This window comes from Chiloscyllium plagiosum, unplaced genomic scaffold (assembly GCF_037043375.1).
Source record: "Chiloscyllium plagiosum isolate Xiang-an unplaced genomic scaffold, Cpla_swu_hap1 HiC_scaffold_13, whole genome shotgun sequence".
Classification (NCBI taxonomy): Eukaryota; Metazoa; Chordata; class Chondrichthyes; order Orectolobiformes; family Hemiscylliidae; genus Chiloscyllium; species Chiloscyllium plagiosum.
Genome location: NW_028270151.1, coordinates 35,796,000 through 35,819,661, shown reverse-complemented (window position 1 = coordinate 35,819,661; position 23,662 = coordinate 35,796,000). Strand labels below are relative to the sequence as shown.

The 23,662-nt window shown below is 41.6% G+C and overlaps 1 protein-coding gene across 1 annotated transcript in view; it reads right to left on the bottom strand.

The window, feature by feature from the left end:
• The window catches only part of prss56 (serine protease 56), a 65,009-nt gene extending 42,225 nt beyond the window's left edge, over window positions 1-22,784 (bottom strand). Inside the window, exons 1-6 of the mRNA XM_043702383.2 lie at window positions 22,621-22,784; window positions 20,722-20,880; window positions 14,322-14,516; window positions 13,979-14,032; window positions 2,558-2,744; window positions 1,430-1,538 (exon numbers count right to left, since the gene is read on the bottom strand). Coding sequence (XP_043558318.2) covers window positions 1,430-1,538; window positions 2,558-2,744; window positions 13,979-14,032; window positions 14,322-14,516; window positions 20,722-20,880; window positions 22,621-22,720 — 804 coding nt within the window. The 5' untranslated portion in view covers window positions 22,721-22,784. The remainder of the gene's footprint in view (window positions 1-1,429; window positions 1,539-2,557; window positions 2,745-13,978; window positions 14,033-14,321; window positions 14,517-20,721; window positions 20,881-22,620) is intronic.
• Window positions 22,785-23,662: the final 878 nt, after the last annotated feature.

The window sequence follows — 23,662 nt, the reverse complement described above, 5'->3', positions numbered from 1 at the left end:
CTTTATTTTGTGCAATGGGAATACTTTTAACAATTATGGGCCTAAATTCTAAAGCCCACTTTTCAAACAGCTGGGAGACACTGGTTGTGAGTGCATTGCTTTTACCTACCTAATCCTCATTTCTGTATCCTGTTCAGCAGCCTTATGTTGTATTCTCTTGATACTGAATGGTAGTGATATAGTCAATCAGTGATAGTTGTAAATATTCTACTCAAAATATATTGATAATGTTTAATGCACATCATTAACATATGGGTAGTCAATCAAATAAGACTTAAAAAGAAACATACACACATAGTGTAATTATTTTGCAAAGTCTTCTTCTCAACTTTTCAAAGGGCCTTTTTTGTACTAAGATGGCTGATCTTCCTCTCTCTGTGTATATAATGTGTTGCTATTTAAAACTTATAGTATGCATGCTTGGCAATGACAAAGGCTTTTCTTGTTCATTACATGTCCACAAATCAAGCACCATCACTTTGATAATGTTGTTTCTCTTGGAATAAAGCCTCAAAGATCCCTAATTGTGCCATGCTTTTCTTTATAGTGTTTTCTTTTAACATCTTATCACTAATTCAAATTCTACATGCAGTGCATTTTATTTCCCCAATTCCTTTTAACTTAATTAGCAACTGAAAGTTTCCATTAAATTGGTCAGATTGGTCACTTTCTTTACAGTCAAAAACTCAGGGATCCTCGAGTGGATAGGATAAATGGACAAGGGCTTTTCCCTGGGGTGGGGGAGTCCAAACTAGAGGGCATAAGTTTAGGGTAAGAGGGAAAGGATATAAAAGAGACCTAAGGGGCAACTTTTTCATGCAGAGGGTGGTGCATGTGTGGAATAAGCTGCCAAATGAAGTGGTAGAGGCTGGTACAATTGCAACATTTAAAAGGCACCTAGATGGATATATGAATAGGAAGGGTTTGGAGGGATATGGGCCGGGTACTGGCAAGTGGGACTAGATTAAGTTGGGATATCTGGTTGGCATGGACAAGTTGGACCGAAGGGTCTGTTTCCGTACTGTGTGTCTCTATGACTCTATGACACTAAGAGGCCAGATTTGCAAATCTGCTTTCATAGCTCTGTGTCTTCTGACTACCAGAATACAACCTATACAGGAGAAAGAAACTCTGCCCATTAATTTCTCCAGCTGAAATTTCACCTTAATAGCCTCGTATAGGCCGCTTTATCAAATACATTTTGGAAGTAAAGACAGATGTAGGGCTACAATCATTTGACAACTTAATGAAGGTTCCAAAATATTCAACCAAATTAGTGACACAGAACCTGCATTTCCAAAAGCAATCCTGCAATTCCCAATTACCTATAACTCTTCCCCATATCTGACTAGAGGCTTTCCCACCAAATATTGAATTAATGTTCAAGTCAATAAAATTCAGGGTGCAAACTTTGAATGAACCACTTTACCTTGGGGTGTGTGATAATCCGGTTGATTTGCAAAATTTTTTCCTCAGTATCTTGCTTTTTCAAGTCATATTCACCAATGACTACTTGCCAGTAATTCTCATTTCTGTTCCTGAATGAAAAAGCAAACAAAAGACTTGCATTTATGTTGCACCTTTCACAATCTTGGGAATCCCAAACTACTTGACAGACAATGGAGAATTTATTAAGTTTGGAGATATCATAGGACAAATGGATATATACCTTATTGAACAGAATAGGGCTCTTTTTGCTGTAGTTTAAGAAAAGGAGAAATGCCCTTATGGAAATATATGGCCTTCCTAGAGGGGTTGACAATATAGATACTAAGGCACTTTACCTTGCTGGAGAGTCGAGAGTCAAAGGGCATAGCAAGGGGATAAGGAGACAGCAGGTTAGAACTGTGATGTGGGGATATCAGTGGGTTGTTAACCTTGGGAATTGTCTACCTCAGTGAGATATGAATGTTCAGACATTAAATATTCTCTAAATCTCAGGACTCATTTAGACGCCACATGCAAGATCAACAAGAAGCAACTGATGTATTCCAGAGACTGCCCTCTAAGATTGATCTGTCATGACAAAGATGTCCTATGACAAGAAAAACATGGAGACATTGTGCCTTGGGAGCCACAATATTTATTATGTATCCATAGCAGGATAGCTTAAAAAAGTGTAAACTTGTCTTTTTGATTCCTAATCTACTTGTTTGTTGGGTTGGCCTGGTAGGTAATTTATTGTCCCATCTCATTCATGGCTCCGAGTAAAACAGCAGTGGGGTCACATTTCTTTCACGTGCATATGTTAAAAAGGATCCCTGTTGGCTTTGTGTGGGTTCTTGTTGCTTGTTGAACACAGCAGTTTAAGCTAGGACCAGGTCAACTCCTGGGGACTCCAGGATGGGTAAGTAACCTCGGAAATTTCCATTGGACAGGTACCTGTACCGGCCAGACCATCTCCCCATGTAAACTTGCTAATGTCAGTAAACTGGTAAATGACATTAATCAACTTACAAAGTTACAAGGATATCAATAAATAATAGTTCTTTATCAGCTTTTGATTCATATTAAATTTATTTCTGGTTGTTCTCAATAGCATTAGTAACAATCTCACCCTGTGAAGCAATGTGCTGCTGTAATAATCCATGAATGCTGCACCAACACGCCTCCACACATCACATTCCCATTCAGTTTTAACAATACCAGCCATGGCCAGCTCCCAGGAGCTGCTCTGTTCCCACCAACAATCCTCCCCATGGCAACAGTGTGATTAGTCGTCGTTGCTTTCTGACCACAAGTGACTGAAAGGAAGAGAATACTTCCATAAACATATCAAACATGCTGCATCCTAATACAAAAATTACCCCAACCCCACCTCACCTAAAAAAGCCCAACAGTGTAGCTTACTTCCTCCCATAGATTATGGAAACCCATTTTTATATGCTGGTTTCATGTTGTTAATGGTTTTGTTATCTTTACACCATAGTGAGGTAAATGCATCCAGTTGAAGCTATTGTCATCTTATAACATCAACAGAGACACTTTGGATCATTAAGGAAACTAAGTGAATGGGTCCTGCAGCAGGTGCAAATTACTGCCGATGCAGGAATCTGCACTGAAAACAACAAATGCTGGAGATCACAGCAAGTCAGACAGCATCCATGGAGAGCGAGCGAGCTAATATTTCGAGTACAGAGGACTGCATAAGAGCTGAAGTGAAGTGTATAGGGGACAGCATTTTTGCTACATTTAGTGGGCGGGGGTGGGGTATATAGTGCTGGGGGAGAAAAGATGTTGATAGTTCAGATTAAGTGATCGGAATGCGAGAATGGCAGACAATGGTGTGTCTAACTGCTAGACTTGAAAGAACAGACAAGCGAAAGTGAGAACTGCAGATTAGAGTCAAGAGAGTGGTGCTAGAAAAGCAAAGCAGGTCAGGCAGCATCTGAGGAGCAGGAGAATCAATGTTTCGGGCAAAAGCCCTTCTTCAGGAATGAGGCTGGGAGCCTCAGGGATGGAGAGATAAATGGGAGGGGGTGGGTTAGGGGGAAGGTAACTGAGAGTGCAATAGGTGGATGGAGGTGGGGGTAAAGGTGATAGGTAGGAGGGGAGGGTGGTGCAGATAGGTGAGAAGGAAGATGGACAGATGGGATAGGTCATGAGGACAGTGCTGAGCTGGAAGGTTGGAACTGGGGTAAGGTGGAGGGAGAGGAAATTAGGAAACTGGTGAAGTCCAAATTGATGCCCTGGGGTGGAAGTGTTCTGAGATGGAAGATGAGGCGTTCTTCCTCCAGGTGTCGGGTGGTGAGGGAGTGGCAATGGAGGACACCCAGCACCTGCATGTCCTCGGCAGAGTGGGAGGGCGAGTTGAGGTGTTTGGCCATGGGGCGGTGGGGTTGGTTGGTGTGGGTGTCCCCTAAAAGCTAAAAGAAAGGGAAGAAGTGGGAGTTGGTTCAGAATATGTAGGTACTGAACTCAATATTAAGTTGAGAAAACTATAAAGTGCCTAATTTGAAGATGAGATGCTGTTCCTCCAGTTTGTGCTGTGATTCACTGGAACACTAGCATACTGAGGACAGACAAGTAAAGAAACAAAAAAACTGCAGATGCTAAAATCCAAAGTCGACAAGCAGGAGGCTGGAAGTACACAGCAAGCCAGGCAGCATCAGGAGGTGGAGACATTGACGTTTTGGATGTAACCCTTTTTCCTCAGTGGGCATGTGAGCCCACTCTGTGTTAAAATGACCGGCTACGGGAAGTTCAGGGTCATGATTGTGCACAGGCAGGAGGTGTTCTGCAAAGTGGTCACTTTATAGCCTACTGGACTTAATATTGAGTTCAACATCTACAAATTGTGAACCAACTCCCATTTCTTCCCTTTCTTTTAGCTTTACTCGTTACATTATTTGTCACCATGTCTTCTCTCCCCTCCCCCAAATGAGTAGGACTGTCTGTTCTTTCAAGTGTGGCAATTTGACACACCATTGTTCTGCTATTCTCACATTCTGATCACATTAATCTAAACTATCAACATCCTCTCTCCCCAGCACTCTACGCCCACTCCAAACCCCTAACTATAGCATAAATGCTGCTGTCTCCACGTTTAACTTCAGCTCTGACACAGAGTCATCTAGACTCAAAACTTTAGCTTCCTCTCTCTCTCTCTATGGATGCTATGATCACCTGCTATGATTTCCAGCATTTGTTGTTTTTAGTACGGGCCCTGTAACAGTCCTTCTCTCCTGAAGAGTTTTCAGACTAACAATATTAATAGGATATTATAGCTGAAACCAACTTGCTTAATTTAAACATTAACAGCACACAGAATCCTAACTTAAGAATTCTAGGATATTGTTATCTATTTGTGGGTTGTTGAGGATTTAATGTTTGCTTATGAATATTTATAATAAGAATCAATTCTAGATTACATTATACTTATGAGTATGTATCATAGAATTAGTAGCAATTAAAGATATTCATAGCCTGATAATTCTATTTTAAATGGACACACAATCTTCCAATCCACTCGTGAAAATACTAGATATTCCAAAAACTATGTCACAGTTTAGTGTAATTTCTTGGTAAGATGATTCAACAGCCAGATGAGATTTTCCGTTAGTGAGCAGTGAGAGGCATATTTGCATGTATTAGCATGTATTAAACTCTCATTATTATCTAATCTCACCTCATTAATATGCAGTTTCTCATCCTCCCACCCACCAGATAGAAATTAAAAGGCAACAGTTCCCAACATAAAAGTCGGAGCAGTTACTTGGCAAATCCAGCTCACCACTTGCTTCCCCGATATCCATCCTGGACACCAGACATCAGCATCTCAAGGCATGGTCCTAGGGCAATGATTGCATAAACTACCATCCATGATTTGGAGATGCCGGTGTTGGACTGGGGTGTACAAAGTTAAAAATCACACAACACCAAGTTATAGACCAACAAGTTTAATTGGAAGCACACTAGCTTTCGGAGCGACGCTCCTTCATCAGGTGATAGTGGAGGGCTCAATCCTAACACACAGAATTTATAGCAAAAATTTACAGTGTGATGTAACTGAAATTATACATTGAAAAATTGATTGTCTGTTGAGCCTTTCATCTGTTAGAATACAGTGATAGTTTCGCTTCTTTCATGTGTAAATCACAAAACCTTTTTTTTATAAGTTGCATTCTCCGGTTAGCTGTTAACAATGGTGATAGCTAGACAATATGTTGAAGGTGTTGGCCCCCTGTGTTCGCTGACTACGCCAGGATGTTTAGATTGATTCTAATCTAAAAAGTGAGATAACAGAGTTTTACATAAATTCATGCAGTTTTTGAGCTCAGAGTTCTACATGAATGCATGCAGTTTTTGAGCAAAGTAAATGTAATTCTGCAAGTACAAATTCACCCCACAAAATATATGTGTGCATGTGGGTCTTTGTCTGTGTGTGTGTGTGTCTGTCTGTCTGGGGTGGGGGTTGTGAGTGTGAGAAAGTGTGTGTGTGTATGTGTAGTGAGTGCAGAGTGTCTTAAGTCTGTGAGGGGGTGCATGTGTGAGTGTGGGAGTGTGTGTGTCTATAAGAGTGTGTGTGGATGTCTGTGTGCGTGTCTGTGTGTACCTGTGTCCGTGTGTATGTGAGAGTGTGTGTGTGTAGGAATATCTGTGTGCGTGTATAGTGCAATGGTGATCACCTGTAATGTGACATGAACCCAAGGTCCCGGTTGAGGCCCTCCCTATGGGTACCGAACTTAGCTATCAGCCTCTGCTAGGCCACTTTTCTCTGCTGCCTGTCCTGAAGTCCACCTTGAAGGATGGTCACCCGAAGGTCTGAGGCTGAATGTCCTGGACCACTGAAGTGTTCCCCAACTGGAAGGGAACCCTCCTGTCTGTTGATTGTTGTGCAGTGCCCATTCATCCGTTGTCGTAGCCTTTGCTTGGTTTCCACAAAGTACCATGCCTCCGGGCATCCCTGCCTGCAACGTATAAGATAGACAACGTTGGCTGAGTCACATGAGTACCTACCATGTACAAGGTGGGAGGTGTTCCCACGCGTATTAGTGGTATCTATGTCCACAATCTGACACGTCTTGCAGCATCCACCATGACAGGGTTGTATGGAGTTGTCCTGAGAGCCGGGCAGTTTGCTACGAACAATGATCTGTTTGAGGTTTGGCGGTTGTTTAAAGGCAAGTAGTGGAGGTGTGGGAAAGGTCTTGGTGAGGTGCTCATCCTCATTGATAATGTGTTGCAGGTCACGAAGAACATGGCGTAATTTTTCAGCCCCTGGGAAGTACTGAACAACGAAGGGTACCCTGTCAGTTGCAGCACGTGTCTGTCTCCTGAGGAGGTCATTACGGTTCCTTGCTGTGGCACGTTGGAACTGGCGGTCGATGAGTTGAGCATCGTACCCCGTTCTTGTGAGGGTATCCAGGTGTACTTCCAGGTGTCCGTCACGTTCCTCCTCATCTGAGCAGATCCGGTGTATGCGTAGGGCTTGTCCATAGGGAATGGCTGTTTTAATATGTTTTGGGTGGAAGCTGGAGAAGTATAGCATTGTGAGGTTGTCTGTGGGTTTACGGTAGAGTGTGGTGCTGAGGTGTCCATCCTTGATGGAGACGCATGTGTCCAAGAATGAGACAGATAGTCATGAGTAGTCCATGATGAGTTTGATGGTGAGAGGAAACTTGTTGATGTCACTGTGTAGTTTTATCAGTGACTCCTCGCCATTGGTCCAGAGGAAGAAAATGTCGTCAATATACCTGGTGTACAATGTTGGTTGGAGATCCTGAATAGAGAAGAAGTCTTGTTTGAACCTGTGCATGAAAATGTTGGCATATGGGGTGCAAATCTGGTCCCCATGGCTGTTCCGTGTGTCTGGCTGAAGAACTGGTTGTCAAAGGTGAAGACGTTGTGATCAAGGATAAAGCGGATGAGTTGTAGGATAGTGTTTGGAGACTGACAGTTGTTGGTGTTGAGTACTGAGGCTGTTGCTGCGATGCCATCATTGTGGGGGATGCTGGTGTAGAGTGCGGAAACGTCCATTGTGACGAGGAATGTTCCCTGTTCGACTGATCCGTGGGTGCTGAGTTTCTGTAAGAAATCCATAGTGTCGTGACAGAAGCTGGAGATCCCCTGTACAATAGGTTTCAAGATGCCTTCCACATAGCCGGAGAGATTCTCACATAGGGTCCCATTGCCCGACACAATGGAATGTCCCATTGTGTTGGCTTTATGTACCTTTGGAAGGCAGTAGAAGTCGCGGCACGTAGGGAACTCTGAAGGACTGGATCCAAAGTTCTGATCAGTGTGTTTAATTCTCGGGTGTGTTCTTTGGTCGGATTAGCTGGTAGTTGCCTGTAGTGTTCCTGGTTGTTCAGTTGTCGGTACACTTCCTTGCAGTAATCTGTTCTATTCTGAATGACAGTGGCTCCTCCTTTGTCTGCTGGTTTGATGACAATGTTGTGATTGGTTTTGAGAGCCTGGGTGGCATTGCGTTGTGAATGGGTGATGTTTTGCTCTACTTTGTGGGTACGGCTGATGATTCTGGCATTTATATATTGCCTGACAGTTTGAGCATACATGTCAAGCCCAAGGCAGTGGCCCTCCAGTGGGGTCCATGTTGACACCTTCTTTGGTCGCTCCTCTACAGATCCCTGTGCCAACATTTTTATGCACAGGTTCAAACAAGACTTCTTCTCTATGCAGGATCTCCAACCAACATTGTACACCAGGTACATTGACGACATTTTCTTCCTCTGGACCCATGGCGAGGAGTCACTAATAAAACTACACAGTGACATCAACAAGTTTCCTCCCACCATCAAACTCACCATAGACTACTCATGACTATCTGTCTCATTCTTGGACACATGCATCTCCATCAAGGATGGACACACCTCAGCACCACATTCTACCGCAAATCCACAGACAACCTCACAATGCTATACTTCTCCAGCTTCCACCCAAAACATATTAAAACAGCCATTCCCTATGGACAAGCCCTACGCATACACCGGATCTGCTCAGATGAGGAGGAACATGACGGACACCTGGAAGTACACCTGGATATCCTCACAAGAACGGGGTACGATGCTCAACTCATCGACCGCCAGTTCCGACGTGCCACAGCAAGGAACCGTAATGACCTCCTCAGGAGACAGACACGTGCTGCAACTGACAGGGTACCCTTCGTTGTTCAGTACTTCCCAGGGGCTGAAAAATTATGCCATGTTCTTCGTGACCTGCAACACATTATCAATGAGGATGAGCACCTCACCAAGACCTTACCCACACCTCCACTACTTGCCTTTAAACAACCGCCAAACCTCAAACAGATCATTGTTCGTAGCAAACTGCCCGGCTCTCAGGACAACTCCATACAACCCTGTCATGGTGGACGCTGCAAGACGTATCAGATTGTGGACATAGATACGACTATTAAGCTTGGGAACCCTCCCACCTTGTACATGGTAGGTACTCATGTGACTCAGCCAACGTTGTCTATCTTATACGTTGCAGGCAAGGATGCCCGGAGGCATGGTACATTGGGGAAACCGAGCAAAGGCTACGACAACGGATGAATGGGCACCACACAACAATCAACAGACAGGAGGGTTCCCTTCCAGTTGGGGAACACTTCAGTGGTCCAGGACATTCAGCCTCAGACCTACAGGTGACCATCCTTCAAGGTGGACTTCGGCACAGGCAGCAGAGAAAAGTGGCCGAGCAGAGGCTGATAGCTAAGTTCGGTACCCATAGGGAGGGCCTCAACCGGGACCTTGGGTTCATGTCACATTACAGGTGATCACCATTGCACTACACACACACACACAGATATTCCTACACACACACACACTCTACGATCGAGCCCTCCACTATCACCTGATGAAGGAGCGTTGCTCCGAAAGCTAGTGTGCTTCCAATTAAACCTGTTGGATTATAACCTGGTGTTGTGTGATTTTTAACTCTTTACTACCATCCATAGACTTTGCCATTTAGCTTGTTCAGCCTCACTGCATCATTAAGTCACGGATCCAGCCAACATACAATACAGTTCTGCACTTCAATGTTGCACTTTGGAAAACACCAGCATGGTTCAATGCGATGTGTGTGCCAGGGCACCCTCTACATGGATTCGGTTGGAGGAATTGAGCTATAGGGAGAGGCTGAATAGACTGAGCTATTTTCCCTGGAGCATCGGAAGCTGAGGGGGTGACCTTTTAGAAGTTTATAAAGTCATGAGGGGCATAGAGAGGGGTAATAGCCAAGGTCTTTTTCCCAGGCTAGTAGTGTCCAAACCTAGAGGGCATAGTTTTAATGTGAGAGGGGAAAGATTTGAAAGGGACTTAGGGGGCAATTTGTTCATGAAGAGGATGTTGTTGCAAATATGGAATGAGCTGCCAGAGGAAGTGGCAAAGGCTGGTACAGTTACAACATTTAAAAGGGATCTGGGTGAGTTTATGAATAGGAAGGGTTTAGAGGGATAAGAGCCAATGCTGGTGATTTAGATTAATTTAGGATATCTGGTTGGTGTGGAGACTTTCCATGCTGTGCAGCTGTATGACTCTATGACCAGGGTGCACCTCAGAAGTGTTCATCAGCTCCCTTACTGCTCACTCTCTTTGTGCCTACTTTGATGCTCACAGAATTCCTGCCTTGCCCTGTCTTGCCTTTTTGCACTTTGCCCTCTCAGTCAGGCCTTAAGTGCCCACAATTGTTCTGACTTGTCTTGCATTTTACAGCGGACGCAAAGCCAGGTAGCTTCAAGGGACAATTACATCAATTACTCGCACAGAACACGGTGAAAGCATTGCACCCTGTAAGGGAAATGCAAACAGTGTCCCTATGGGGTGTAAATGCTGCACACAAGCTATCTTGACCATTTCATTGGTATTGCAGCTAGTCATCTCTGTGAAATAATCACAGATATTTGAGGACCATAATGCAAAACTCTCATAGGCTGCACAGGGGCACAGAACTGATTTCCTCTCATGATTTGGAGACGGTAAATGTTAGCTATAAATTCTGTGTCTTACAATTTTGTACTCCACAAACACCTGATGAAGGAGCAGTGCTCCGAAAGCTAGTGCTTCCAATTAAACCCATTGGACTATAACCTGGTGTTGTGTCATTTTTAACTTTGATTTCCTCTCAAATTGAGTCGTAGTATTTGCCAACCTGCCCTTATATGCAATGATGCCTTTCTTGAGTGACGTGAGGCTGGGAGGAGAATGTGTCATTACTCATACAACACTGACAATGTCCGTTCACAATATCCTATGACATAAATAATGCTGCATTCAGCAAAGTAAGGTCCTATGTCAAAGTTCCATGAAAACGCTTTGCATGGTACTCCTTGTTGAAGTGCTGCATGTCTCACTATTGGAATATGTTAATTTGTCATTTCTGTGTGATGTGAATGCTGACAGCACAATCCAGACAGCATGCTGGGCTGTTTACAACTGGAGCAGGCTACGTGGGGGTATGATTGAGGTGGACGGACTGGGAGACTGGTAGCAGCCTTCCATGGAGGAAGGTAAGGACACTGTGCAGTAGGAACATCATCTTCTACCTGAATAAAAGTGAACGTTTTGAACTTTTTCAGCATATGATGGTCCCACATTGAGAAATGAGAAGGTGCTGGGCTTCACTGGACATCAGGAAAGGGTAACACTGACTTAGTCACGATTGTAGACATTTTTACAACCTTGTCATGGATGGTATAACATACTTCTGGAGCAGTTGGGATTTGAACCAGGGATTTCTATCCCAAAGATAGGGATACTGCTCCGAGGCCACAAGACGATGTAGACATGGCTATAAAATGGGATCAGGCTAAGTACAGGTAGGCTGTGCCACTTGGTTCCTAAATAGCAATAGAAGTATGAATGTGCACTTGTATGTGCAACAAAGAGTCAACTGTGCTACCACTGTGCCCTGAGGAAGCATTGGCTTGTGGTCATTCTCCCACCATGTGCACAATGAATGGTACCTCTGGACTGCCAACATCTGACCAGGTAACAGCTGAGGTTTAAAGATGGCATTAGTGCAAGAGATCCTGGAATATCCTGTCAGTGGCAAAAACACGTGGCCACAGTAAGTAGTAGAATACAAGTGAAGCACCATTGAGGTAATGAGATGAGTTTAGGAAGGTAGTGTGAAAGAATTTGCTGAGCCTTGTGAAAGAAACTCTTCATGAAACCCACCAACATTGACACTCTGGTAAGACTCAGCTACTGTGTAATCACAGATTATGGCTGTCCTAGTCTGAGTATGTGTGCTATTTTTATTTCATTCTACCTTTAAGAAATTTGAATTTTGTCTCTATTATAAAGAAATAGTCTGCAATTGTTTATTGTAAGATCTTATGAAAGACAGATGTTCTTTGGTGGATCACAATAATCTCTTTTTTTAATAAATCTTGTTGGAGTAAATGCCTCGATATGTAAAAGGTCATTTGCAATCACACCTCCCTAACTGCCTGCTTTGCTGTCTGACAGCGTTCTCCTGGCAACATTTCAAATTCTCATATTGCTTAGATGCAGCTTTAAATTGAACATGTTAATTGCTGGATTAATTTGGTGATTTTTCTTTACAATGCAACATTAGTAACTAACCTAATTATTATCTTAGATGGCTGGCTGTGAGGCGATCAGTGGAGAGAGGTAGTAAATAATTGAAATGACTAATGTTGATGTTTATCTCATGGGTCTGGAATGCAATGAGGTGGTATAATGTTAATTGCACAAAGCTCCAGTTGGATATTATCTGCAGAACTGAGTTCAGTTCTGGAAAACCTGCTTCGGCTCTTGAGGGAAAGTAGCATAGGTTCAACAGCATTATACTGGGCCTAAAAGAATAAAATTATGGAGACATTTTTCATGGACAATATTCTTATTCCCTTGAATATAAAAGAATAAAAGGTGATCGAATTAAAGTGATTAAGATGAAAAAAGAAATTAATGGAGCAAATAGAGAGTAAATTCTTCCTCTGGTGGTAGAACCCAGAACATGGCATAATATGAACACCAGAGTTATGTTGTTAAGGTTCACAACATGAAATATTTCTGCCCAAAAAGTGCTGTAAGGCCATGGGATTCTCTCCCCCAGAGAAGGTTGGTCATTTGAAAATTTCAAAACTGAATTTGATCTTTCTGGGCAGCACGGTGGCTCAGTGGTTAGCACTGCTGCTTCACAGCGCCAGGGACCCAGGTTTCATTCCGCCTCGGTCGACTGTGTGTGCAGGGTTTGCACATTCTCCCTGTGTCTGTGTGGGTTACCTCCAAGTGCTCCGGTTTCCTCCCACAATCCAAAGATGTGCAGGTTAGGTGAATTAGCCTGGCTAAATTGCCCATAGTCAGGATAAATATAGGGTAGGGGAATTGGTCTGGGTGGGTTACTCCTCGGAAGGTCGATGTGGACTTGTTGGGCCGAAGGGCCTGTTTCCATACTGTAGGGAATCTAATCTAATCTAAAAGAAGTATAGCGGGGGACCAGAGTGGTTGAGTAAAGATACAGATCAGCTATGATCTGAATGAGTGGCAGAACAGGCTTAAGGATAGGAATGCTCTTACTAATCACTTAGTAACAAGGAGCCATTCTCTCCCTTTCACACTTTTAGTTACACCCTTTTTATATCTCTTTCTCTGCTCTGTTACTCAGGCTTTTGTCTTTTGTAATGGGCCTCAATACTGTCTTTTTTTTGGTCCTTCTCTGCCTTTTCAAAACTATTAAAACAATTTTCCAACACCTTTCAGTTTTGAAGAAGTGATATGAGGAACAACACTAACTCCATTTCACTCTCCACAGATGCTGCCAAACCTTGCTGAATTTCTCCAGCATTCTCTGTATTTATTTTAGATTTCTAGCATCCACAGTATTTTATCTTTAAGTGGAATGGTCTACTCCAGTTGCTATGTTCCACAGGATATTATAACTTAAATCACACGGAGAGTAATTGTGAAGGGAAACCATTCACGTCTAATTAGTTTTGAGACTTTGCTTAATACTTCCCATATTTTGAGGAGGAATATTTATTTGCTTTTTATTACTGAAAACATTGTTTTATTGTGCTGCTGTTTCTTTCTCTATTTGTTATGATTATATTTGTACCTTCATTTACATGCTAAGCAATTTTTAATAGATTGTTTTTCAGATCAATAACATAATAAAGATATGGGCAAAGATATAAGTTTTGGTATTTCAGGTAAACAGAGATCCATTTTACCAGGATTTCCATTGCAATGTGACGTATAATTTAATAGGCTACAAGATTAATTGCTGCCATATTCCTGCATTAATATGGAGGTGTTGGTGTTGGACTGCTGGTGTGGACAGGTTCAGAAGTCACATGACACCAGGTTATAGTTAAATAGGTTTATTTAAAATCACAAGCTTTTGTAGCGCTGTTCCTTCATAACCTGATGAAGCAGCAGTGCTCAGAAAGTTTGTGATTTTAAATAACCCGATTGGTCTATAATCTGCTGTGACTTCTGACCTATTCCTGCATTGTGATTCCAAATATTCAGAACTTAATTCTTACCTTTCCTTTCTGATTTTAACATGGAATTCAGGCTCTTCATGTTGTCTGTCTGACCTGTAAAAAAAATAGTCACACTATAACATTTGTTATAATATTGATTGTCTCTAGTACTTACTGACCATTGTGTATTCTTTTATTTAAACTGCTTTCTCATCATCTCATCTGTGTAGAAATGGTCACAAATGCAACATAGAGTTTATTCACCTGAACAAATATTGATTTCTATTGTCAGTACGAGAAGTCTCAGTATAAGTGGGATACATGTCCAAGCAGATCCAAACCACCCCTCCAAATGCCTGGCATAGTGATACTGGTGCAAACTGCATTTTTAGTTCATACATACTGCACAGAAGTATCCGGGCATGACAGCGTTCTTCCATCTGTTTCAGACAGCTCACTTTACGATACCCTCCTTTTGGACAGAACGTCTGATAATACCAACAGGCCTTACTCAGCTCCCAATGACGCTCAGACTCAGGTTCCGCCAATTTTGCTCTTAAAATAGTCTCACAGTTGGGCTCAGAGGTAGGCATGACTCCTGAAACAAAAAAATAAATAAAAACCAAGAACCAATTTGGTAGAAGATGACATTGAAAGTACCAATATCAGTAAAACAGATTTTACTTGAGTGTGAACCTGACCTGCCCCATCTCCTGAGGCAAATTAAAATTGATATTATTCAAGAATGTTGTCAAAGCTGTTCTTCAGCCTATTATGTAGTAGATATGATGCAGAGTTTTACGTTCTTAATCAGAAATTTCTTGCAATTATCTCCTTTTAAACATGGTGCTAATCCACTGCTAAATGCTGTACAGAAATTGGCTAATCAGAAAATTGTCTCTACCACCTAAACTTTTGGTTAAGGGTTATGAAGTTAAAATGGTTTTTGCAGAGAAAGAAGTATCGATTTAAATATCAATTCCACGGTCACTATTCCTGACCACAATGTCATTTGTAACTGATATTTCAGTCATGTTAATGGAGTGGTGCTCCAGCAGCTTTAAAAAGTTCCCAAAACCACTTGTGCACAAGTCACACGAAGACATGGGCGTGTCTAAAAGCCCTACTGTGTAAGACAATCTCTGTTTCCAGGGTAAGGAAATTAGGAGCCAACCAAACTGCTATAGGATACAGGGGGAGATGTTGATAAGTGGTAATGTCATAGGACCATTAACTCAGAAGCCTGGGGTAACGTTCTGGGGATCTGAGTTTGAATTCCATCATGGCTGATGGTGAAATTTGAATTCAATTTTTAAAAATCTGAATTCTTTTTTAGAAACTAACAGAATTGTAAACTTGCTTGATTTTATAAAGCCACATCCAATTCATTCCTTTAGGGAAGAGAATAAGTAATGCCGGAGATCTTAAAAAAAAGTAGATAAATCTCTTGGAACCTGATCAAGTGCATCCTAGGGCATTGTGGGAAGCTAGGGAAGACATTTCAGGGCCCCTAGCAGAAATATTTGTATCATCTATGACTGTGGCTAAGGTGCCACAAGGCTGGATATTCGTTAATACTGTGGCTCTATTAAAGAAAGGCTGCAAAGAGAAGCCTGGGAAATATAGACCGGTGAGTTTGACATCAGTGGTGGGTAAGTTGTTGGAGGAGATTCTGAGAGACAAAATTTATATGCATTTGGAGAGGCAAAGACATTAGGGATAGTCAGCATAGCTTTGTACATGGGAAATCATGTTTCACAAACTTGATTGAGTTTTTTGAGGAAGTGATCAAGAAAAGAGATGAGGGCAGAGTGGTGGACATTGTTGACGTGGGCTTTAGTAAGGCCTTTGACAAGGTTCCATGAGGTGGACCGGTTAGTAAAGTTAGGAGAAAGTGAGGACTGCAGATGCTGGAGATCAGCATCGAAGAATGTGGCTCTGGAAAAGCACAGTCCCCACTTTTGGTGGCCATACTCTAGCCACCAGACGCCCAGAGGAAGAATGCCTCATCTTCCGTTTTGGGACTCTCCGACCACATGGGATCAATGTGGATTGCACCAGTTTCCTCATTTCCCCTCCCCCCACCTTATCCCAGATCCAATCTTCGAATTCGGCACTGCCCTCTTGAACTGTTCTACCTGCCCATCTCCCTTCCTACCTATCTGCTTCACCCTCCTCTCCGACTTATTACCTTCACCCCGACCTTCATCTAACTATCACAATCCCAACTACCTTCCCCCCCACAGCCCATCTCTCTCCTATTTATCTCTCAGTCCGCTTAGACCATCCTCTCATTCCTGATGAAAAGCTTATGCTTGAAACATCGAACCTCCTGCTCCTTGGACGTTGCCTGATTGCTGTGCTTTTCCAGCACCACACTCTTCAACTCTGGTTAGTAAAGTTAGATCACATAGGATTCAGGGAGAGCTTGCTGATTGGATACACAATTGGCTTGACAGTTGGAGGCAGAGGGTGGTGCTTGAGAGTTGTTTTTCAAACTGGAGGCCTGCAACCAGCAGCGTTCCAGAGGGAACGGTGATGGGTCCGCTGCTGTTTGTCATTTATCCAAATGATTTTTGAGAATATAGGAAGCATGGTTAGTAAGTTTGTGGATGACATCAAAATTGGCTTGACCAATTGGGCCAATGGGCCAAGGAGTGGCAAATGGAGTTTCATTTAAATAAATGTGAGGTGCTACATTTTGGTAAGGCAAACAATGGTAGGACATACACAATAAATGGCAAGGCACTGGAAAATGTTGTTGAACAGAGAGACCTCGGGGGATCAGGTACATAGTTCTTTGAAGTTTGTGTCACATGTAGACATGGCAGTTAAGAAGGTATTTAGCATGCTTGCCTTCATTGCTCTGACCGGGAGTGCTGTGTGCAGTTCTGGTTGCCCTGTTATTGGAAGGATATTATTTGGAGAGGATGCAGAAAAGATTTACAAGGATGTTACCAGGATTTGAGTTAGAAGGAGTGGCTGGAGAATAAGAACAAATAACAAAAGAGAAATACAGCACAGGAAGTGTGCCAATCATCATGCGCTAACTAAACTGAAAAACAAGCCTTCTGCCCTTATTTGATCTATATCCCACTCTTCCCTCCCTATTCATGTAACCATCCAGATGCCTCTTAAATGTCGCCATGCGTTGTTTCACCATCTCTTCTGGCAGTGCATTCCAGGCTCCTACCACTCTGTGCGTGAAAAACTTCCCTCACACATCTCCCTTAAACATTCCCCCATTCACCTTGAACCTGTGCCCACTTGTAATTGAAACTTCAATCTTGCGAAAAAGCCTCTGACTATCCACTTTATCTATGTCTGTCATAATTTTGTATATCTCTATCAGGTCTCCTCCCAGTCGCTGTCTTTCCAGTGAAAATGATCCTAGTCTTTTTAACCTTTCCTCATAGCCAAAGCCCTCGAGACTAGGCAACGTACTGGTGAACTTTCCCTGCACTCTCTCTCCCCTAAATGTCTATGTACTGCTGGTAGTGTGGTGACCAAAACTGCACACAATGCTCCAAATGCGGCCTAACAAAGATTTTATATTGCTGCAACATGGTTTGCCAACTCTTGTACACCATGCCCCGACCAATGAAGGCAAGCATCAAGATTAAAGTGATGCTGGAAAAGCACAGCAGGTCAGGCAGCATCTGAGGAACAGGAAAATCGATGTTTCAGGCAAAAGTTCTTCATCAGGAATCAATGAAGGCAAGCACGCTATATGCCTTCTTAATCATACTGGCCACCTGTGTTGCCACTTATAGGGAACTGTGGACCTGCAGACCCAGATATGTCTGTACGTTAATGTTCCTAAGGGTTCTGCCATTTACGATATATTCACATCTAAGTTCGATCCTCCAAAATGCATCACCTCGCATTTGTCTGAATTAAACTCCATCTGCCATTTCTGCGCTAAAGTCGCCAATCTATGTCCTGTTGTATCCTTTCATAATCATCGGCACTATCAGCAACTCCATCAATTTTTGTGGCATCTGCAACTTTATTAATCAGACCAACCAGATGTTTCTTCAGATCATTTATATATAATACAAACAACAGAGGACCTAAGACTGATCCCTGTGGAACACCACTAGTTACCAGTCCCCATTCTGAAAAACACCCTTCCACTGCTACCCTCTGTTTTCTATGACCAAGCCACTTCTGTATCCAACTAACCAGCCCACCCCCAATCCCATGTGATTTTAGATTTTGTACCAAAGCTGGGACTTTTCTCATTGGAGAGTAGCAAGTTGAGGGGTGACCTTATAGAGGTTTATAAATAACGAGGGGCATAGATAAGGTGAATAGCAAAGGTCTTTTCCCTGGGGTTGGGGAGTTCCAAATGAGGGGGTATATTTTTAAGATGAGAGGAGAAAGATTTAATAGGGACTTGGGGGCAACTTTTTCACACAGAGGGTGGTTCATATGTAGAATGAATTCCCAGACAGAGTGGTAGAAAAGGTACAGTTACAACATTTAAAAGACATTTGGATATGTGTATGAATATAAGGTTGAGAAGGACATGGGCCAAGTGCAGGCAAATGGAACTAATTTAGCTTGGGAAACTTGGTTGGCATGGATGCATTGGACTGAAGGGTCTGTTTCTGTGCAGTATGACTTTATGGTACTAAGACTCATCCCCAGCCTCCAATTAAAAATGGATTATTTAGTTGGACATTTTGCTTCGTAAGGCACAAACACTGAGCACCTTCCTGGAATACTGTGACAACTCCAGGTCACTCCTGATTAAAAAAAATCTCTCCACAAATGCAAGGGTTTGAAGCCACGATTTGATCAGATACAGTAATCTCATGATTACAGTACTGAACAAACGGCCAATGTCCTGAAGATATAAATCATCATACTGACAACTAGCACATAGATAAAAGTCAAGTAGCAATTGACTACAAGCCTGCTTCTCACTTCTTACATTTGTTAGTTTCACCTCTGAGATATTTTCAGATGAAGAACTCCTACTATTCCATAACAGACATGGTTAACATTTCCCTTAGCCTAGCTGTATAATATTATACTAGTGTATAATATTAACTCATAAATGGAAATTCATCGTAGATGCCAAGGTAAAAAATTAAAGGGCACTGACACCTATTCAGAATCCAGAACGTTAGCTGGGTAGTCAGTGCATTCAACTTTTAATAGTGAAATGTGCTTCAGGTTCATTGAAACTGAGAGGTAGTTTTCCAGGCCACGGATGTGGAAGTGGCTGGGAAAGTTTTACAAAATGCCTGGGACAGGTACGCTGATGCCTTCTCATCCCCACTTTCCAGCAGCTGTCTGTACATACTGTCAGAAACCCTGCAGTGGTGGCAGGAATTCAATTGAGCAAACTGTGGAATATTCATGGTGTTACATGGGAAGCCAGAGAGGCAGGAGAGTGTGATACAACTGAATATTATATGTGGAAAACAGTAAGTCTTTGATCATCCCCAAGCAGAGGCTGGGCAATGCATGACAAACCCCTGCAGATTTTTTGTCATGAATAGCGCTCAGGGTGAAGAAACTGTCGTCAGTTCCTTCATCTTTAACTCATACCCATTAATTTCACTTTGCTCTCACGCACCACACACTTAAACAGCAACTTCACAGTGAAGACTATCGTTCAATCTCCTAATCATCGTCCTGCCCTCTTCAACCTTCCTGCCGTTCTGAAATGCATTGCCTTTCCAGAGCTGGGATCTTAATCAGGTATCTTACAGAAGATGAAACTGGAAGCCTCACTACTTTCGGCTCTGCTTATGAAACTGGAAATTTAGCTGCATTTCTTTTAAAAATCAAGGTTTTAAAAATTCAGACCCTATTTCCTTTTTAAACAAGGCTTACTTCTCATACTGTCACTGAGAAACCTGCACAAGCAGGGTGATTGAGAAATTGTTTTGTTGTTGGCTATGACCTTCTTGAGCTGTCAGCAAGATAATCAACAGATTGCAGTTTGAGCTCAAGAGGGCGATATTACTCTGACACTGTGCCCCTGCTCAGTCCGTTGCGTGTGCATGATGCTGGAAATCCAGCTCAGCTCTGTGTAGGGGCATGCCGCACTCAATGAGTGGCATTTGGCAGGCTGTGTTTTATCTGAGGGACCATCTTCATAATCTGAGCATGTCCTTATCCAGTATTTATATTCATATGCGTGCAGCATTTTTAATTGTAAACGATTTCTGTCCCATTCCTCGTGCTGTAAACTGGACACAGATAAAAGTCAAATAGCAATTGACTACAAGCCTGCTTCTCACTTCTTACATTTGTTAGTTTCACCTCTGAGATATTTTCAGATGAAGAACTCCTACTATTCCATAACAGACATGGTTAACATTTCCCTTAGCCTAGCTGTATAATATTATACTAGTGTATAATATTAACTCATAAATGGAAATTCATTGTAGATGCCAAGGTAAAAAATTAAAGGGCACTGACACCTATTCAGAATCCAGAACGTTAACTGGGTAGTCAGTGCATTCAACATTTAATAGTGAAATGTGCTTCAGGTTCATTGAAACTGAGAGGTAGTTTTCCAGGCCACGGATGTGGAAGTGGCTGGGAAAGTTTTACAAAATGTCTGGGACAGGTACGCTGATGCAAATCAGAGTCCCTCCTACAGTCACAGCCAAGATCACCTTAGTTCAGAACATAGCACTCACTTAGTTTAAAAGCACAAAAACTTCATGCCTTCGGTTTGTTTTATATAAATTATTCTTCTTAATTTTATTTTTGTTTCATATTCAGGAACCCCCTCAGACTGTTTCATGATTCGATTGGGAGTGAAAAGTTCCACCTACCACACTGAGTAGTTCTATCTCCACAGTTGTTAAACAGACATGCTGGGCAATAATTGCATTCTTCCAAGTGGCGATTCCTGTTCCTGAGCACTTCATCTAACTTCAATAAAGCATGTTTCAGGGCTGCTTCCAAAATTATTGTGCCTTTTTTGGACAATTCTGCAGAAACACAGGGAAAAAAAAGACATTTATTTTAAAGCAAAATAATCTGTTTTGTTTCAAGATTTTAAAAAAAGGTTCTGGCAGGCTATGTGAAATACTCCACTGTACTGTTCTATGTTGCAACACTGCAAGAGGACTTCATTAACTATAAAATGTTTGGAGCATCCGAGATCATGGAAGGCACTGCAAATCCAAACCATTTTTTACTTTTTATTTTGATATTGTTTGACAAAATCTCTGCTTTAAAACTGAAAGCCTAATATTTTTCAATATATAACAAGACTCAAGAAGGTTTTGGAAGCTTGGTCATTGAACATGTTCAAGAAAGAGATCAATAGATTTTTAGATACTAATGATATCAAAGAATGTGGTGATAGCTCAGGATAATGTCATTGAGTTAGATGACATTATCCAGCAGGTGCAAAAGGCTGGATTGCCTACTCCCACTCCTATGTTCAAAATACTCAACAACTAATATCACTTGGGGTATCATTAACTCATAAAAATAGTTTTGTGCTGCACCAAAGCTTACTTTAAACATTTTCAAGGTTAAACTGGTGTTAAACAATCCATTCCATATGTCTCTAAACCAGCCTTAAATACCTTTGAACCTTGAACTATTCAAAACATGGGAGTGTGCGTGGGGTGGGGGTAGGGGTAAGGTTGATCCACACCAGGATCATGGAATGGGATCGTAGCAAATTGCCAGCTGACATTTCACACCAACTTGTTATTCTGCTGAAGTTCATGGAACTGCTATTCAAACACATTTCCTTGTCTTGCGATAATTTTTACATGGTTTGAAATTTAAAATCTTTGCAATATATTTTAGGTCAGTGAAAACAGAAATTGGAATGGTGAAAAGTCAAGTAGCAATTGACTACAAGCCTGCTTCTCACTTCTTACATTTGTTAGTTTCACCTCTGAGATATTTTCAGATGAAGAACTCCTACTATTCCAATACAGACATGGTTAACATTTCCCTTAGCCTAGCCTAACCTCAAACAACATGTTATCTGTCTGCTGTACAATACACAACACAAATCAGAATCATTCCTAATAATGAGGAATTTATAACTCAGGGACTGAACATGTGACTTACTTTTGATTAAGTGATGTTTTAGTTAAAGATTGACATGTAATTCTCTGTAATAATCTGAAAAACTGCAGATATCAAGTGTGGTCCTGAGTCTTAATGTCAGTGGGAAATTTTGACACTTTGTACTGCACAAGAATAGATCAGCATCTTCCTTCATTCATAAATGTCTCAGGTATTTAAGGGCTTGAATGTTATTGCTTCCTTTTATGTTTTAAATAATAGCATCTTCACTTTGGTTCCAAGCAAATAAGGACTCAAGTTTTCAATAACTTCATTTTTTCCCCACACCTACAGCAATTCACCTCTAAATATCTGACTGAAAGGTGATGCATTGATGCATACAGTCACGTATAAGTGTTTTGAAATGTTAGCTGGGTTTCCACATTTATAGTATTAATTTGTATCTACTGAATTGCTTGTGTTTTCAGTTAATGAGTACTGGCAGCAATATTATGCACGCTCACGTATTTTTCATGTATGTTGATTTCTAAATGAATATATACATGTGTACCTGTACAAATAGTCCACAAGAATTCTTGTACACAACAGTTATAAGTAAAGTTTTTTTTATAAAAGCACAGAATAATTTACATGTCAACAATGTCTCTGCAGTGTCACAAAGTAAAGGATAGCCTCACCTTCCAAGGCGCTGGGTGGCAACTTATATACATCTCTGTTCAGTGGAGCAGCCAAGCTAAGATCCACAGCTAGGAAGAAATACAGCAACATCCTCCTCATAAACTTTCGTGAAGGGTTTGATTCCTTCAGATTGATTTTTAAAAACTTTTGAGATTCTAGTTCCTTTGTACTGGCAAATGATTCTTATTATTTGTTGCTGAAGTTTGCTTTGCACTGGTTTCGATGGTAGTAGGGACTGCAGAGTTTTATATATACATATAGGCTGAGGGGGAGCAGGAGTTTCCCATGAATTACAGACAAACAATTGAATTCATTACTGCAGAGAGTGGAGTTTGTAGAGCTGGCTGATTGTGGGGTGTCTGTCCTCCTTTGAATAGCTGCATTGTGCTCAGAACACAACCCAAACGGCAGCATCAAAGCTAAACTAATGATCAAGAGGCTGGGCGCTCGCATTGATCATTTTCATGCTTTTGTCTTCGAGAATAAAATATTGTCAGTTTGGATCGCTTTTGTCCAGGGGAATATTCTGCCAGAAAAATTAAGGCGAACAAATCATTAAGCATGCTAGCCTGATCTGAAACACACATATGTAATTAATTACTAGCGGTCAACTGTTTTAAAGAGGCACTTCAAATGAACACTAGAAACGTTTCTTATTCCAAACTTTATGTAATCACCAAAACATAATAGAAGAACCAACAGGCCATTTTTGTGGTAATCACAGAAGGCTTTGAAGAATAAATTGTGTCATTAAATTAGACTGCTTAAACTTTATAGTATTAAGACTCTGCTAAATCATTGAACAAAAAAGATTTTAATCTTATACTTGTTAAGCAAAGCTTAGTAATACGTAGAATACTGATCAAATATGATTTGCAGGTGAGGAACATCTCAGCTTTAATTGAGTTTTTCATGTGCAAAAGTTACTTCAAATATTTTGTAGTGTTGTTCATAATAACTTTCTATTCCCAACTCATTTGGTTCTTTATTAAAGCTAAGATGTTAAATGAATACTTTGCATCTGCATTTATCAAAGAGGGA